Source organism: Engystomops pustulosus, chromosome 5, assembly GCF_040894005.1.
Source record: "Engystomops pustulosus chromosome 5, aEngPut4.maternal, whole genome shotgun sequence".
In the NCBI taxonomy this organism is placed as follows: domain Eukaryota; kingdom Metazoa; phylum Chordata; class Amphibia; order Anura; family Leptodactylidae; genus Engystomops; species Engystomops pustulosus.
In genome coordinates, this window is record NC_092415.1 from 202,402,767 (window position 1) to 202,420,161 (window position 17,395).

Below are 17,395 nucleotides of genomic sequence, written 5' to 3' on the forward strand. Positions count from 1 at the left end.
GATACAAATACATCATTTTTGAGAAATGTATCTTGATAAATGCCCCTACCCAAGATACTTGTTAAGAATGTTCGGTGGTTTTTGGCATAGCACCAGCATTTACGTGATATGGTTTTCAGATTTGACCGCTCTCTGAGGAACCAGCCACCTCTTTGAAGGAAGGTTCTCAATATTTACCTCCCAAGTCCTATTTCACACCCTTTTGACCACCGATTATTGTGCCCCTTAATGGCTCCCACATGGTGTACTGCACCCTTTTCCTATTCCCCTGCCACAGCCTGCTAGTTTTTCTGTAAGACCGGCCTGCTGACCACGAAGAAGACCTCATGGTGAAGTGGGGAAACTCGTGCTCCCAGCTCCACCATTATACTCAACTAATGACACAGAGTTGGAGCTCTGGACAGGGTATAAGGTAGGTAGGGATAAGGTAGGACAGACCTTACATTCCAGGACCGTCCGGTTGCGAGGTATGAAATACGAAGCCCTATCTAAGCACCACGGATGGGTAGGAAACCAAAATTTGTTATTTTGAAGAAGCTTGTGTGAAGGTCCCGGGCAGTACTACCGATACTTGTTCCAATCCATAGAATACAGAGTTAATTTTCACCTGCGGATATAGAAATTCTTGCTGTCAGGCGGGGACGAGCCTCCTATAATAATCACCTGTGTAAACCTCACAGTTAATTACAGTGTTTGCGGAGAGGGGAATCTATTTCTCCAGAGACGCACTTTGACTAATGACTAGCCATTGGATCAGCAGGTCAAACTAATTCCTTCTGACTCGTAGCAGCCAGTAATCTGACAGGAGCTGCTGTCCCTCGGTGGCAGGAGAGCCGCCTGTATTCCAGCCAGTGCTAATCAGATTTTATCTCCATACCCAAGGCCATTGCTCATGTTGTTCACTTTATCGCTTCATAAAGTATTTTGGACTCTTGCAGGAAGAAGCATACAGCAGTTAATTACAAGCAATGGCGGAAACGGTGTACGGATTATGCCACGTGCTTGCAGTGAGCAGGATGTCATAAGTGGCCTCCGTTGGGTTAATCGGGTGGTCACTCAGAGCTATTATTTTATCATAAGATTTCGCCAAAATAACCAAATTGAGTTATCCATGTACAGAATATAACTAACGTCTGGGCATAACAATGAGTGCGTTCACCTAGTTCCTCCCCTATGACTGGGGTTAATTCTGATTTGGTAAAGTACAATCAAGCTTAGAAAAGTTTTTTTTATAAAGAAGGGCGAAATATTCCCCGATCCGCCACTGCTTGTTCTAGAGTTGCCCTGCTCTTTGGCTTATTGGTCTGGTTTAAGTACACAAGAAGTGACCAATTACTTAAAGACACAATTCTCTTAATCTCCATATGTACAGGAATATAACTACTATAATACTGCCCCCTATGTACAGGAATATAACTACTATAATACTGCCCCCTATATACAGTAATATAACTACTATAATACTGCCCCCTATGTACAAGAATATAACTACTATAATACTGCCCCCTATGTACAGGAATATAACTACTATAATACTGCCCCCTATGTACAAGAATATAACTACTATAATACTGCCCCCTATGTACAAGAATATAACTACTATAATACTGCCCCCTATGTACAAGAATATAACTACTATAATACTGCCCCTATGTACAAGAATATAACTACTATAATACTGCCCCTATGTACAAGAATATAACTACTATAATACTGCCCCTATGTACAAGAATATAACTACTATAATACTGCCCCCTATTTACAGGAATATAACTACTATAATACTGCCCCCTATGTACAAGAATATAACTACTATAATAATGCCCCCTAAGTACAAGAATATAGCTACTATAATACTGCCCCCTATGTACAGGAATATAACTACTATAATACTGCCCCCTATATACAGTAATATAACTACTATAATACTGCCCCCTATATACAGTAATATAACTACTATAATACTGCCCCCTATGTACAAGAATATAACTACTATAATACTGCCCCCTATGTACAGGAATATAACTACTATAATACTGCCCCCTATGTACAGGAATATAACTACTATAATACTGCCCCCTATGTACAAGAATATAACTACTATAATACTTCCCGCTATGTACAGGAATATAACTACTATAATACTGCCCCCTATGTACAAGAATATAACTACTATAATACTGCCCCCTATTTACAAGAATATACTACTATAATACTGCCCCCTATGTACAAGAATATAACTACTATAATACTGCCCCCTATGTACAGGAATATAACTACTATAATACTGCCCCCTATGTACAAGAATATAACTACTATAATACTTCCCGCTATGTACAGGAATATAACTACTATAATACTGCCCCCTATGTACAAGAATATAACTACTATAATACTGCCCCCTATTTACAAGAATATACTACTATAATACTGCCCCCTATGTACAAGAATATAACTACTATAATACTGCCCCCTATGTACAGGAATATAACTACTATAATACTGCCCCCCTATGTACAAGAATATAACTACTATAATACTGCCCCCTATGTACAAGAATATACTACAATACTGCCCCCTATGTACAGGAATATAACTACTATAATACTGCCCCCTATGTACAAGAATATAACTGCTATAATACTGCCCCCTATGTACAGGAATATAACTACTATAATACTGCCCCCTATGTACAAGAATATATCTACTATAATACTGCCCCCTATGTACAAGAATATAGCTACTATAATACTGCTCCCTATGTACAAGAATATAACTACTATAATACTGCCCCCTATGTACAAGAATATAACTACTATAATACTGCCCCCTATGTACAGGAATATAACTACTATAATACTGCCCCCTATGTACAAGAATATAAATACTATAATACTGCCCCCTATGTACAAGAATATAGCTACTATAATACTGCCCCCTATGTACAAGAATATAACTACTATAATACTGCCCCCTATGTATAAGAATATAACTGCTATAATACTGCCCCCTATGTACAAGAATATAACTACTATAATACTGCCCCCTATGTACAAGAATATAACTACTATAATACTGCCCCCTATGTACAGGAATATAACTACTATAATACTGCCCCCTATGTACAGGAATATAACTACTATAATACTGCCCCCTATGTATAAGAATATAACTGCTATAATACAGCTATGCTCAGGAGGTGTTTCGGATTATGCTGGGGTGACTTGTGTTGTTATCACATTTTTGTCTCTTCTTATGTTGTTACTCTTCTTGCTCTGTTACTATGGGAATTACTAATTGAGTAATGATGAGTGACGTGGCTCCAGTTGTCATCTTCGTATCTTGCTGTAAGTTTAATTATCCGTTTCCTGTCAGACATGTCAGGACGCGATTAGATGGGGGAGATGTTGGGGCTATTAATTGTCCTGTGCATTAGAACTTAGAATCCCCAAATCCTCGGCTCCACGGCTGATAATTGCTTCTTCTCGATCGCTTTACTCGCTGCAATGGAAAAGTGCAAGAAGAAACAAGGAAGTGCCGGGGCCGCGGGGGCTTAATGTAGCGCGTAACACGCATTCTGAACTTTATTTAATGAACCGAAGGCTGAAAGCTATAAAGTAAATGCTCCATTTAAAGAATTATGGCGAAACCGTAGAACATTAAGATTTTAATTAATTTTGATCAGGAGCAATGAATTCGCCCATTTTACCTCTTACTTTAAATTGTCCTAAATGTACAATTCCGCGAGCGTTGGAGGCGCCATTTTTGAGTCTGAGGTGCCCATTGTCTTCAATATATTTAATTTCTTCAATTATTTAATTTTTGCAAATTGTAAATACAGAAAAAACTAGTTTTTTGAACCTTAAAGTGATCCAAACTATAAATAAATTAGCGATAAACTAGTGACGAGTTTATCTGTGGAAAAGCAAAAAATGTTAAATCAAAATTTGAATTTTTTTTTTTTTAATTAAAATCAAGTTAAATAATTTTTTTTATACAATTTTTAATTAGATATATTTTAGTAAGGGGGTCACATATCTTTTTTTTTTCTTTTTTTTTTTGCTACCATTGTATATAAATGATTAATTACTGTTGTTACATAAATTATAATTGTCTTGTACAGGCCGTCCCCTACTTAAGGACACCCGACTTACAGACGACCCCTAGTTAAAGACCGACTCCTCTGCCCACTATAACCTCTCAGAATGTTACTATAGTCCCAGGCTGCAATGATCAGCTGTAAGGTGTCTGTAATGAAGATTTATTAATAATCCTTGGTCCCATTACAGCAAAAAATTTGAAACTCCAATTGTCACTGGGACAAAAAAAATTTTTTTTATAGATCTACAATGTTAAAATATACAGTTTCGACTTACATACAAATTCAACTTAAGAACAAACCTATTTGACCCTATCTTGCATGTATAAATCGGGGATTGTCTGTATTCATGTTTTGTAACATCTATATTATGTTATTGTTGTTATATAAATTATCATGGTCTTGTCTTCATGTTTTTATATTATGTTATTGTTGTTTGTGTTATTCTTTATTATTCCTATTAGTGTTAATTTTGTTTTTTTCCCAGTGGCATAGTAACTGTGACGCATCTATAAAATAGTGTCCTATTGAGGGAGTATTGAGTTGTAGGCATGAACAAAACATTAACATCAAGTTACTCTACGTCTACAAGTTATTTTTTTTATGTTGATACAATTATTTGTCTATTACTTTCATTTTTTTATACTTATTATTTTTTTATTATTATTTTAGTCTATTTCCTGATTTTTATTTTTTATTTATTTATTTTATTTATTTTTTTTTTTTTAAATATTTTTTCTGTAAAATATGTTTATTTATTTGTGCTTGTAAACAGTGCAAATTTTAATTGTTACTTTTTTAATTATTATTATTTATTGGATATTTATTGCATATTTAGCAATTTTGAATATAATAATTTTTTTTTAAAATTTTTTCATATATATAAATTTATCTAATTGGTTAAACTAGTAAAAGCCGCATTGTTTAAAGTTGCCTACAAAATAAAAAATGCGTCTCAGCCGATGGCGAAGGTGAAGCTGCCGGCGATGCATTAAGAAGTATTATCATGGAAGGGAGTGATGATTTTTTTGAAGGCCTTTTTTTCTCTCTTCCTATAGCAGTCGGGCCCCAGTGTTGGGAAATGGAATGCAGCTGATAACAAAAATTACACTTAATAGAAATCCTGAGTGTCACACAGCACTGCTCCGAGTAACTAACTGCTTTCTTATTAAAGCATTGCAATATATATAAAAAAAAATAAATAAAAAAAATTACTCAACTGATCCTTTACTGCCACCTACAGGCAAGACCGCGTCTTGCAGCAGCTTCCCGACTAACGCTTAAAATTTTAATTTTCTCCTTTAACAAGTAAATATTCGGAACTCAAAAGATTTTATAAATATGTTGAATTTATCGTAGGAGTTTTGGTTTTTAAGTGCAATTTTAATTTTTTTTTTTTTACATGTACGTTGGGGAGGATTAATGGAGAGAAATCTAGGCTGACATGTAGCGGGTGGTCCCAGTGGGGACACTTTCTTGATGACTGCTTCAGAATTCGTCACGAAGCAAATGTCAAACTTGTCGAGGCTGCCGCTATGAAAATGATCCATGTCGCTCGGTCTATTTTCCTAGGGAAACAAACAGCTGTCTTATTGCCGTGTTCCTCCAGTGGCAGAATCTGCCATTTATCATGAGGAATGAATATCTGCCTATTAATAGCCTCCACCGGAGAGACGGCTCCATTCTACCTCCTAAACATTGCGGACGGCTGTGGACCCTCACGTGATTCTGATTACTTATCGTTACGGGATTTTCTGTAGGGTCTGAGTAGACCTGATTTATTTCCCAAGACCTTTATTCAATGAGCTTCACCCGGTCCTTGTTTATGGTGATGAATCCATGGGTAACTGCAGGGTCTTTGTTCCTTCTGTCGGATTCTTCGTCCAAATATTTTGGTAGGTTGAGGCCAAATGGGTTCAGCTGTGACTCTCGGAAAGAGAATCATGCCACGTTCTTTTTCTACTCTTCGATACTGTCTCTGCCTCCCATTCATTGTAGATCTATGTGGAAATCCACCATATGGATTTACATTGGAATTGTTGATGTACACAAAAAAAAAAATGGGACCGATTGGAGAGGGCCCCGGTAGCTCTACTGTCAGGTGTGGTGTTTTTCCTGCCCATGTGAAAGGACATTTTTTGGAGAATTGTGCATTATGTTGTTTCTGATAAATTGCGATTTTTTTAAATCCATATGCTAATGGGGCAGTTGGTGTACCCGGGGTGAGTCCTCATTACAAGGAGCACTGCGTTTCCAGCCTTACAGGAAACCTACCATCTCAATTCTGCCTATTAACTTAGATCCGGTGGCAGGTGCAACTTATGAATAACATGGGAGCCCTTCTTAGGGTGAAGACACACATGGCGTTTTTAGGCCGTTTTTGGGCCGTTTTTTTTTTAACGATCTGAAAACTAAAAACGGCCCAAAAACGGCCTAAAAACGCCATGTGTGTCTTCACCCTTAGAGCTAATCCTTGAGTGGCCTGTAACTTGATAAATTTTTTATCACCTAATATGCAAATATCTGAAAGAGGCTACAGGGGCGCGGAGTAGCCGGAGCTGAAGCTACATGGCGCAGCTACTCCACCCCTCCTACTTATCTGCACTTGAGCTGGCGGGGTTGGAGCCAAGTACGGGCAGCCGTCAGCTCTGCATAGATAGTCTATACAGAGCGTGGACAAGTGTGAGCAGCTACCAGGAGCTTGCGCTGAAGATCTCGTAATAGGAGGATCCATAGAGGCTACTAGGGCGTGGAGTAGCCGCACCGTGTAGCTTCAGCTCCGGCTACTCCACGCCCCAGTAGCCTCTTTCACATATTTGCATTTTAGGTGATAAAAGATTTATAAAGCTACTGGCCACTCAAGGATTCACCCCCAAAAAAGGGCTCCCATGTCATTCATTAGTTGCACCTGCCACTTTAGTAGGTAGATTCGAGATGGTAAGTTTCCTTTAACTACTTCCCTCTCCTCCCAGCGTCACCTCATGCTTCTCATATCTCCTACTTATCTGACGTAGAGGGCAGTGGTCCTGGCAGGAATTGTAATGCTCAGGGTGCTGAAGACATGCTCAGGGTACAGCAACGGTCTCATTAGCATACAAATTAAAATGGGGATATCTCTGAAATGGAATAATTGACAGAATTGATAATGGTACTACTGGTGATCGTTCCACGTGGTCTACAGGCGAGCTGATTCGTCATTGTTTTTTGGGCTCGTCGTGAGTTCAATACGTCTTCTCCTTTTAGACACAAAGTGAGGGTCACTCTTGTACTATACGAGTTTCTTCTACACTTTTTGCCCCCTATTTTCTCCTCTCTTTTGGTCTAAGGAGAATCATAGGAGCCAAGGTTTTTTTTTCCCCAGAATTCTACTACTGTACGTTTAAGGGGAATTTGACAGTAGGTTTGGGCCCCCTAAACCTCCCAGCGTGGTTTACCTTGAAACCACGAAACCTTGAAACCATTGGTATCCAGCCGCTGATGGGTGTCCAGTGGCTCAGTCGCTACAGAAGCCTTGGCCGATAGACCAGGCACACCCTCTTTTGAGAGGCGAGTATTATAACATGGTTTAGCCCTGTTTAGGGATGGGAGTGAGTATTTACGTTTATTTTTTTATGTGCTAGGCAAAATGGGGGCTGGCTGGCTGTATACTACACTGGGCTGGCTATATACTACACTGGGCTGGCTATATACTAAAGGGGGCTGGCTATATACTAAAGGGGGCTGGCAGGCCGTATACTAAAGGGGGTTGGCTATATACTACAGGGGACTGGCTGGCTGTATACTACGCTGGGCCGGCTATACTTCACTGGGCTGGCTGGCTATATACTACAGGGGGCTGGCTATATACTACCGGGGGCTGGCTATATATTACAGGGGGCCGGCTGGCTGTATACTACAGGAGGCTGGCTGGATATATACTACAGGGGGCTGGCTATATATTACAGGGGCTGGCTGGCTGTATACTGAGTGCTGGCTATACTACAGGGTGCTGTTTGGCTATATACTACTGGGGGCTGGCTGGCTTTATACTACTGGGAGGCTGTGACCCACGCATTTACCACCCTCGGCTTATACTCAAATCAATAGTTTTTTCCCAGGTTTTGGTGGTAAAATTAGGGCCCCTCTGCTTATACTCGAGTATATAGGGTATATTTTTGTCAAGATAATTTACTAAAAATTAAGACTTTATAGTATAAAGAAAAAAAGCTATAGGATGTTTTCAAGTGGAGTGTGCCCATGTTGTTCCCTGGGTGTCATGGCCTCCTCCTTGGTGATCGGTGCTGTACATGAGGCCTCTTGTGTTCATAAAAAAGAAAAAGCTTTGGAAACCTGAAGTTGGCAGCTCCATTTTTTAGCTTCTAAGACTCGGCGTTCATTAAAGTTTTCCTTCTAATTGTCTATGAAGTGCTCCTATAAATCTTCCTTAAATTAGCGGCGAGTAAAGAGGGAAGTGTCAGCGGCGCATCCTTGTATGCAGTGTGATTTATCGATCAGTCAGGCTGATATTAGCGTCTGCAACACTCCGCGAGTTGACCACTGACATTAACAAAGTTCCTTGTTTTACATAAAGTCTTTGCCGCTCTTGTTTTTTGTTCATTTTTCCTCCTTCAGTGATCACCGAGAAGCCTGCGAAGAATTAATAGCGGCAGGGTGTGAGGATTAACCCTCCCAGCTGCCAAATGTTCAGATTACCTCTACATATTAAAAAAATACATTTATTTAAAAAATTACATCTAATTTATTTATTTTTTAATGGCACAAATTTTGATCTTACTAATGGATCTCATTTAGTGATTAATTTTATTTAGAAACCTCTTCGAAATTTTTTTGTACTCAGCTCTTGTGCAGAGCTATGGGTCTCCATGAGACTTCTGACTACAAACATCTCCTGCGTAGTCTGATCCTGCTTTCATCTTTTTCTCCAATCCCTTTACTCTTATATATACTATACGGAGTGAAAGTAGATGATACAGGGTAGGGTTGTATTCTCTGGGCCCGATTAAGATGCATAGATCTGCACAGCATCTGTGTACACACAAAAATTCTACTAGGAGCAAAGATGATTTCGGTTTTATTTTTCTCTTCAGATTGTTACAACTTTTACAAATTATTATAATTGTCTGATTGGTGGGGGCCCCATTGATACCAAAGGTTTCCCTTTAAGGCTCCTAAAGGTTTCCCTTTCAGACTCCAGAACCTTGCCAGGCAACTACAGGCCTGTAAGCCTAACTTCCATTGTGGGGAAAATATTGGAAGGGTTAGTAAAAGACTATATACTGGAGTATGTGACATCAAATAGTATAATAACCTGACCTGATCTGCTTCTATGAGGAGGTGAGCAGATGCCTGGATGGAGGAGCAGCTGTGGATATTGTGTTCTTGGACTTTGCAAAGGCATTTGACAATGTCCCTCATAGACCCCGGATGGGTAAAATTAGGGCTATTGGTTTGGCAGGAATCATTTGCAGTTGGATTGAAAGCTGGCTGAAGGATCCTATCCAGAGAGTTGTGGTCAATGATTCCTACTCGGAATGGTCACCAGTTATGAGTGGTGTATCCCAGGGTTCTGTGCTTGGTCCACTACTATTTAATATATTTATTATTAAGAGTCACTTGTTGAGAAGGACCTGGGGCTACTAGTAGATCATAAATTGAATAACAGCATGTAATGTCAATCAGCTGCCTCTAAAGCCAGTAGGATCTTGTCGTGTATCAGTAAAGGTCTGGACTCTCATGATAGGGATGTAATATTACCACTGTACAAGCCATTGGTTCGGCCTCACCTGGAATATGCCGTCCAGTTCTGGGCACCGGTCCATAAAAAGGATTCTGAAGAGGGTTCAACATAGAGCCACAAAAATAAGGGGTATGGAGGGTCTCAGTTATGAGAAAAAATTAAAACAAGAAGATGTATTTAGTCTGGAAAAGAGACGACTACGAGGGGACATGATTAATTTACATAAATATATGAATGGTCCATACAAAAAATATGGTGGTAAGTTGTTCCAGATTAAATCAAATCAAAAGACGAGGGGGCACTGTCTCCACCTGGAGAAAACAAGGTTTAATCACCAGAGGCGACACAAGGCGTCTTTACTATGAGAACTGTCAATCTGTGGAATAGCCGAGCTCAGGCGCTGGTCACAGCAGGGACAGCAGAGAGCTTCAAGAAGGGTCTAGATGCCTTTTTACACCTAAATAACATTGATGGTTATGTTATATAGAATTGTTTCCCCTAAATCCCTTCCTCATCCAATCCCTTCCCTTCCTTGGTTGAACTTGATGGACAAGTGTCTTTTATCAAATCATATAAAGTGTAGCAATAGCATCGCTCTATGGAGACCCCTGAAACAATGGGATTTTAAAAAGTCAATTCTAGTTCACGTTCACGTTCTTCACACATGTTATCTTGTAATCAAACCTCATGCAGTATGATGTCACTTGGTGATGTCATTCAGCACTATCCTTTATAAATCCTCTGGCCAACCAAGATGTCGTCGTTGGGTCTATTTCCTTCACCGATCCTGAGATAACGGATGTCCTAACCGGTAATTGGAAAATTGACAGCAGTGTCGAGAAAATATTTGCAGTGGGACAAAAATATGATTGTACCGTACGTGAGGCGTCTGCGCCACGGAATTTACTGTCGTAACAAATGATAAAGTAAGGAGGATCTCGTTACAGAAGTAAAATGACGGCTCCACTTCTGTCTCATGATTTAGAGGCTCCTGGAAATAGAACGACAAGATGCAAACACACAAATCAGAAGCATGCAGATGTCTCATCCGTGTGGAGACTTACACCAGCGTACCATGATATTAGGTGTCTCATCTTATCCACACATTAAGAATGCCAATCTCCTCCTATGATGTGTAGATAAATCACAGATCAAATATATTACTGCCCTCTATGTACAAGAATATAACTACTGTAATACTGCCCCCTATGTACAAGAATATAACTACTATAATACTGCCCCCTATGTACAAGAATATAACTACTATAATACTGCCCCCTATGTACAAGAATATAACTACTATAATACCGCCCCCTATGTACAGGAATATAACTACTATAATACTGCCCCATATGTACAGGAATATAACTACTATAATACCGCCCCCTATGTACAGGAATATAACTACTATAATACTGCCCCATATGTACAGGAATATAACTACTATAATACTGCCCCCTATGTACAAGAATATAACTACTATAATACTGCTCCCTATGTACAAGAATATAACTACTATATTACTGCCCCCTATGTACAAGAATATAACTACTATAATACTGCTCCCTATGTACAAGAATATAACTACTATAATACTGCTCCCTATGTACAAGAATATAACTACTATAATACTGCCCCCTATGTACAAGAATATAACTACTATAATACTGCCCCCTATGTACAAGAATATAACTACTATAATACTGCCCCCTATGTACAAGAATATAACTACTATAATACTGCCCCCTATGTACAAGAATATAACTACTATAATACTGCCCCCTATGTACAAGAATATAACTACTATAATACTGCCCCCTATGTACAGGAATATAACTACTATAATACAGCCTCCTATGTACAGGAATATAACTACTATAATACTGCCCCCTATGTACAAGAATATAACTACTATAATGCTGCCCCCTATGTACAAGAATATAACTACTATAATACTGCCCCCTACGTCCAAGAATATAACTACTATAATACTGCCCCCTACGTCCAAGAATATAACTACTATAATACTGCCCCCTATGTACAAGAATATAACTACTATAATACTGCCCCCTATGTACAAGAATATAACTACTATAATACTGCCCCCTACGTCCAAGAATATAACTACTATAATACTGCCCCCTATGTACAAGAATATAACTACTATAATACTGCCCCCTATGTACAAGAATATAACTACTATAATACTGCCCCCTATGTACAAGAATATAACTACTATAATACTGCCCCCTATGTACATAAATATAACTACTATAATACTGCTCCCTATGTACAAGAATATAACTACTATAATACTGCCCCCTATGTACAGGAATATAACTACTATAATACTGCCCCTATGTACAAGAATATAACTACTATAATACTGCCTCCTATGTACAAGAATATAACTACTATAATACTGCCTCCTATGTACAGGAATATAACTACTATAATACTGCCCCCTATGTACAGGAATATAACTACTATAATACTGCCCCTATGTACAAGAATATAACTACTATAATACTGCCTCCTATGTACAGGAATATAACTACTATAATACTGCCCCCTATGTACAGGAATACAACTACTATAATACTGCCCCCTATGTACAGGAATACAACTACTATAATACTGCCCCCTATGTACAAGAATATAACTACTATAATACTGCCCCTATGTACAAGAATATAACTACTATAATACTGCCTCCTATGTACAGGAATATAACTACTATAATACTGCCCCCTATGTACAGGAATATAACTACTATAATACTGCCCCTATGTACAAGAATATAACTACTATAATACTGCCCCTATGTACAAGAATATAACTACTATAATACTGCCTCCTATGTACAGGAATATAACTACTATAATACTGCCCCTATGTACAAGAATATAACTACTATAATACTGCCCCTATGTACAAGAATATAACTACTATAATACTGCCCCCTATGTACAGGAATATAACTACTATAATACTGCCCCCTATGTACAGGAATATAACTACTATAATACTGCCTCCTATGTACAGGAATATAACTACTATAATACTGCCCCCTATGTACAGGAATATAACTACTATAATACTGCCCCCTATGTACAAGAATATAACTACTATAATACTGCCCCCTATGTACAAGAATATAACTACTATAATACTGCCCCCTATGTACAAGAATATAACTACTATAATACTGCCCCCTATGTACAAGAATATAACTACTATTATACTGCCCCCTATGTACAAGAATATAACTACTATAATACTGCCCACTATGTACAAGACTATAACTATTATAATACTGCCCCCTGTTTACAAGAATATAACTACTATAATACTGCCCCCTATGTACAAAAATATAACTACTATAATACTGCCCCCTATGTACAAGACTATAACTACTATAATACTGCCCCCTATGTACAAGTATATAACTACTATAATACTGCCCCCTATGTACAGGAATATAACTACTATAATACTGCCCCCCCTATGTACAAGAATATAACTACTATAATACTGCCCCCTATGTACAAGAATATAACTACTATAATACTGCCCCCTATGTACAAGAATATAACTACTATAATACTGCCCCCCCCTATGTACAAGAATATAACTACTATAATACTGCCCCCTATGTACAGGAATATAACTACTATAATACTGCCCCCTATGTACAGGAATATAACTACTATAATACTGCTCCCTATGTACAAGAATATAACTACTATAATACTGCCTCCTATGTACAATAATATAACTACTATAATACTGCCCCCCCTATGTACAAGAATATAACTACTATAATACTGCCCCCTATGTACAAGAATATAACTACTATAATACTGCCCCCTATGTACAAGAATATAACTACTATAATACTGCCCCCCCCTATGTACAAGAATATAACTACTATAATACTGCCCCCTATGTACAGGAATATAACTACTATAATACTGCCCCCTATGTACAGGAATATAACTACTATAATACTGCTCCCTATGTACAAGAATATAACTACTATAATACTGCCTCCTATGTACAATAATATAACTACTATAATACTGCCCCCTATGTACAAGAATATAACTACTATAATACTGCCCCCTATGTACAAGAATATAACTACTATAATACTGCCCCCTATGTACAGGAATATAACTACTATAATACTGCCCCCTATGTACAGGAATATAACTACTATAATACTGCCCCCTATGTACAGGAATATAACTACTATAATACTGCCCCCTATGTACAGGAATATAACTACTATAATACTGCCCCCTATGTACAAGAATATAACTACTATAATACTGCCCCCTATGTACAAGAATATAACTACTATAATACTGCCCCCTATGTACAGGAATATAACTACTATAATACTGCCCCCTATGTACAGGAATATAACTACTATAATACTGCCCCCTATGTACAAGAATATAACTACTATAATACTGCCCCCTATGTACAAGAATATAACTACTATAATACTGCCCCCTATGTACAGGAATATAACTACTATAATACTGCCCCTATGTACAGGAATATAACTACTATAATACTGCCCCCTATGTACAGGAATATAACTACTATAATACTGCCCCTATGTACAAGAATATAACTACTATAATACTGCCCCCTATGTACATGAATATAACTACTATAATACTGCCCCCTATGTACAGGAATATAACTACTATAATACTGCCCCCTATGTACAGGAATATAACTACTATAATACTGCCCCCCATGTACAGGAATATAACTACTATAATACTGCCCCCTATGTACAGGAATATAACTACTATATTGCTGTGGTTCCTTAGTTGCTGCACATGTTGGTAATAGATAATATTTTATAATCATTTGTAGTGAATGAATATAATTTGTGTTTGTTATGATGTCTTGGTCTACGATTTGGTGAATATCAATTGAGTCTTATATTTTTCTTTTTTTATATTTATTTTGTAGGAAGATGAAAGTGTAGAAGCAGAATCCCAGCATCAAGCGACGGAGACGTTGTGAGAATCAAATGCGGAAAATTCTTGCTTTTCAATTAAAAAAGAAAAAAAAATTGTAACAATTGTATAAAATGTCATTGGTAAAAATCCTGTATAAAGCTCTACACGTTGTATACACACGGCAGTATTACAGCTCCATCGTGTGATTCCCTTTTTTCACTGAGGCGCGGTGTTTTCTAAGTTTTTTTTTTTTTTTTTTAATGTAAATTTTTAAAACACAATTTTTTTCCCCCAGGATACTATAGGAGAACATTTCCTTTATATTGTTCAATGTATAGGCTCCATGTGTCTCGACAAAGAGTAACAGCCCCGCAGTATCCAGCAGCTGATGTCCACGGGGCCTTAAGACAAGGGCTCAGTTTGGCAAAAATTTTATTTTATTTTTATTTTTTTACTTTGAATACTTTTTAACTACAATTGCTTTGTGTCCATGGTCATAAGTGGAACCTTTTGTCACTTTTTTTTTTTTCGCTGACCTACATAAACATCCGGCAAATATAAGTAAACGTTTAAATTTTTCTTAAATGGGGAAAAGAAAAAAGCTGCAAAAATTTTTGATTTTTTTTCTGTTTTCCTTCAGTTTGAACCCCAAAATACCGGACAGTGTTCATTCAATCTGCTGTATATTTATATTATTTTTAAGCTTCCATCTTTTTTTTTTTTTTTCCCCCTCCAGTCAGTTGCGATGAGCGGCCAGTTTTCTGCCACAATTTTATAGTGTGATAGTGGTTTTTTTTTTTTTTTTTTTTTTTGGATATAAAAAATTGTAAACCTTTTCTTTATTGGATTGAAATATTCCAATGGGAGATTATTATTTGTTGTAGAATATTGTAAAAGTCCCGGTATTTTTGTGTTTGTGCTCCAGTGTTTTCGGGAAGCCTTTTTGTACTGTGTTGTGTAGTTGTGGTGTTTGCATGCTGCTTATTTTTTTACGGCCAATTTTTTTTTTTTTTTTAGTTTATAATTTTGTAATACGGTTGTTGTTACTGTATATTTTCATCTATTCGATGCCAAAAACCAGGAAAATACAATAAACAATATTTTTCTTCAGGTATTTTTTTTTTTTATTTATTTATTTGGTGACGTCACACACACAAGGTATAAAAGGAGAATTGATCTGGTGGATTCTCAGAAAGTAGAGGGCAATTCCAGGGGAGAAATTAAAACGAAGCAATGGACAGAAATTATGTAAATTTCTGTTAAATTAAAAAAATGCTATGAAATTAAAAAAAAAAAAACTAGGCAAATAAATTCACTACAGAAAGTCCCGGGGCTACGTACAAGATAGGTTCTGTATATTCTTTCTTAAGTTGAATTTGTATGTAAATCAGAAGTTTTATTTTCCAGATTTTTCAGTGAAATTTTTTGTTTTTCAAAAATTTTTGCTGTAATGGGACCAAGGATTATCAATAAAGCTTCATTACAGACACCTTACAGCTGATCATTGCAGTCTGGGACTATAGTAACATCCAGAGGTCACAGAGAAAAGAGAAGTCTGTCGGTAACTAGGGGTCGTCTGTAAGTCAGGTGTCCTTAAGTCGGTGACTGTATCTAATAACTGCCTTCATCAATTGGTATACAGGCAGTCCCCAGGTTACGTACAAGATAGGGTCCGTAGGTTTGTTCTTAAGTTGAATTTGTATTTAAGTTGAAACTGTGTATTTTATAATTGTAGATCCAGACAAAAAGAAAATTTGCCCCAGTGACAATTAGAATTTAACATTTTTTTGCTGAATTGGGACCAAGGATTATCCATAAAGCTTCATTACAGACACCTTACAGCTGGTCATTGCAGCCTGGGACTATAGTAACATCCGGAGAGGTCACAGAGAAAAGAGAGGTCTGTCGGTAACTAGGGGTCGTCTGTAAGTCGGGTGTCCTTAAGTAGGGGACTGCCTGTATTGCAGCCTGGGACTATAGTAACATCCAGAGACTTCACCAGAGGTCACAGTGGGCAGAGGGGTCCGTCTTTAACTATGGGTCGTCTGTAAGTCGGGTGTCCTTAAGTAGGGGACTGGCTGTATTTGATAGAAAATATAAGTTTATGGATTAGAAATCTTTTCATCTTGGTGGTTTCCTTATGTATTGGCGCTCACACAACATTTTTTAGTTAACAATTCTGCTCGTCTTTCCTCCATGTTGGGTTTATGCTTGGGTATGAGCGGATCAAAACCCGCAATGTTCTGGTCCGTGCTGAATATTGCGTGTTCGAGTTATGCTCAACCACCCCGCCGGTAAGACCCGTAATCGGTGTTGACACTGTTTAATGCCTCTGGGACCACCCACTGACTTCAGACGTGAGCCGGTGCGGGTGTTTTGCTATTTTATGAAGTAAACTGTTTGTAAAAATTAGGTACTATAGAGAGCTCAGAATAATCACATACAATACATGTTCATGGAGACGGCCATGTACAAAATCATCCAGGTCCCGACCCTATAGACTATCACTGTGGCTGCAGATGCTCTATGTCATACGCAGTTCATAGCCAGATTATACAGATGCTTGTTACTAGG

General features: G+C 37.8%; 1 protein-coding gene across 2 annotated transcripts in view; it reads left to right on the plus strand.

Moving 5' to 3' along the window:
- The window catches only part of PHF14 (PHD finger protein 14), a 173,984-nt gene extending 158,494 nt beyond the window's left edge, over positions 1-15,490 (plus strand). Inside the window, exon 20 of one of the 2 annotated variants that reach the window (XR_011855946.1) lies at positions 14,832-15,490. Coding sequence is in view for 1 of the 2 variants with exons in the window: in XM_072154374.1 (XP_072010475.1) it covers positions 14,832-14,885 (54 nt within the window). In the remaining variant the exon portion in view is untranslated. The remainder of the gene's footprint in view (positions 1-14,831) is intronic. The other variant, XM_072154374.1, reaches the window with a different exon arrangement.
- Positions 15,491-17,395: the final 1,905 nt, after the last annotated feature.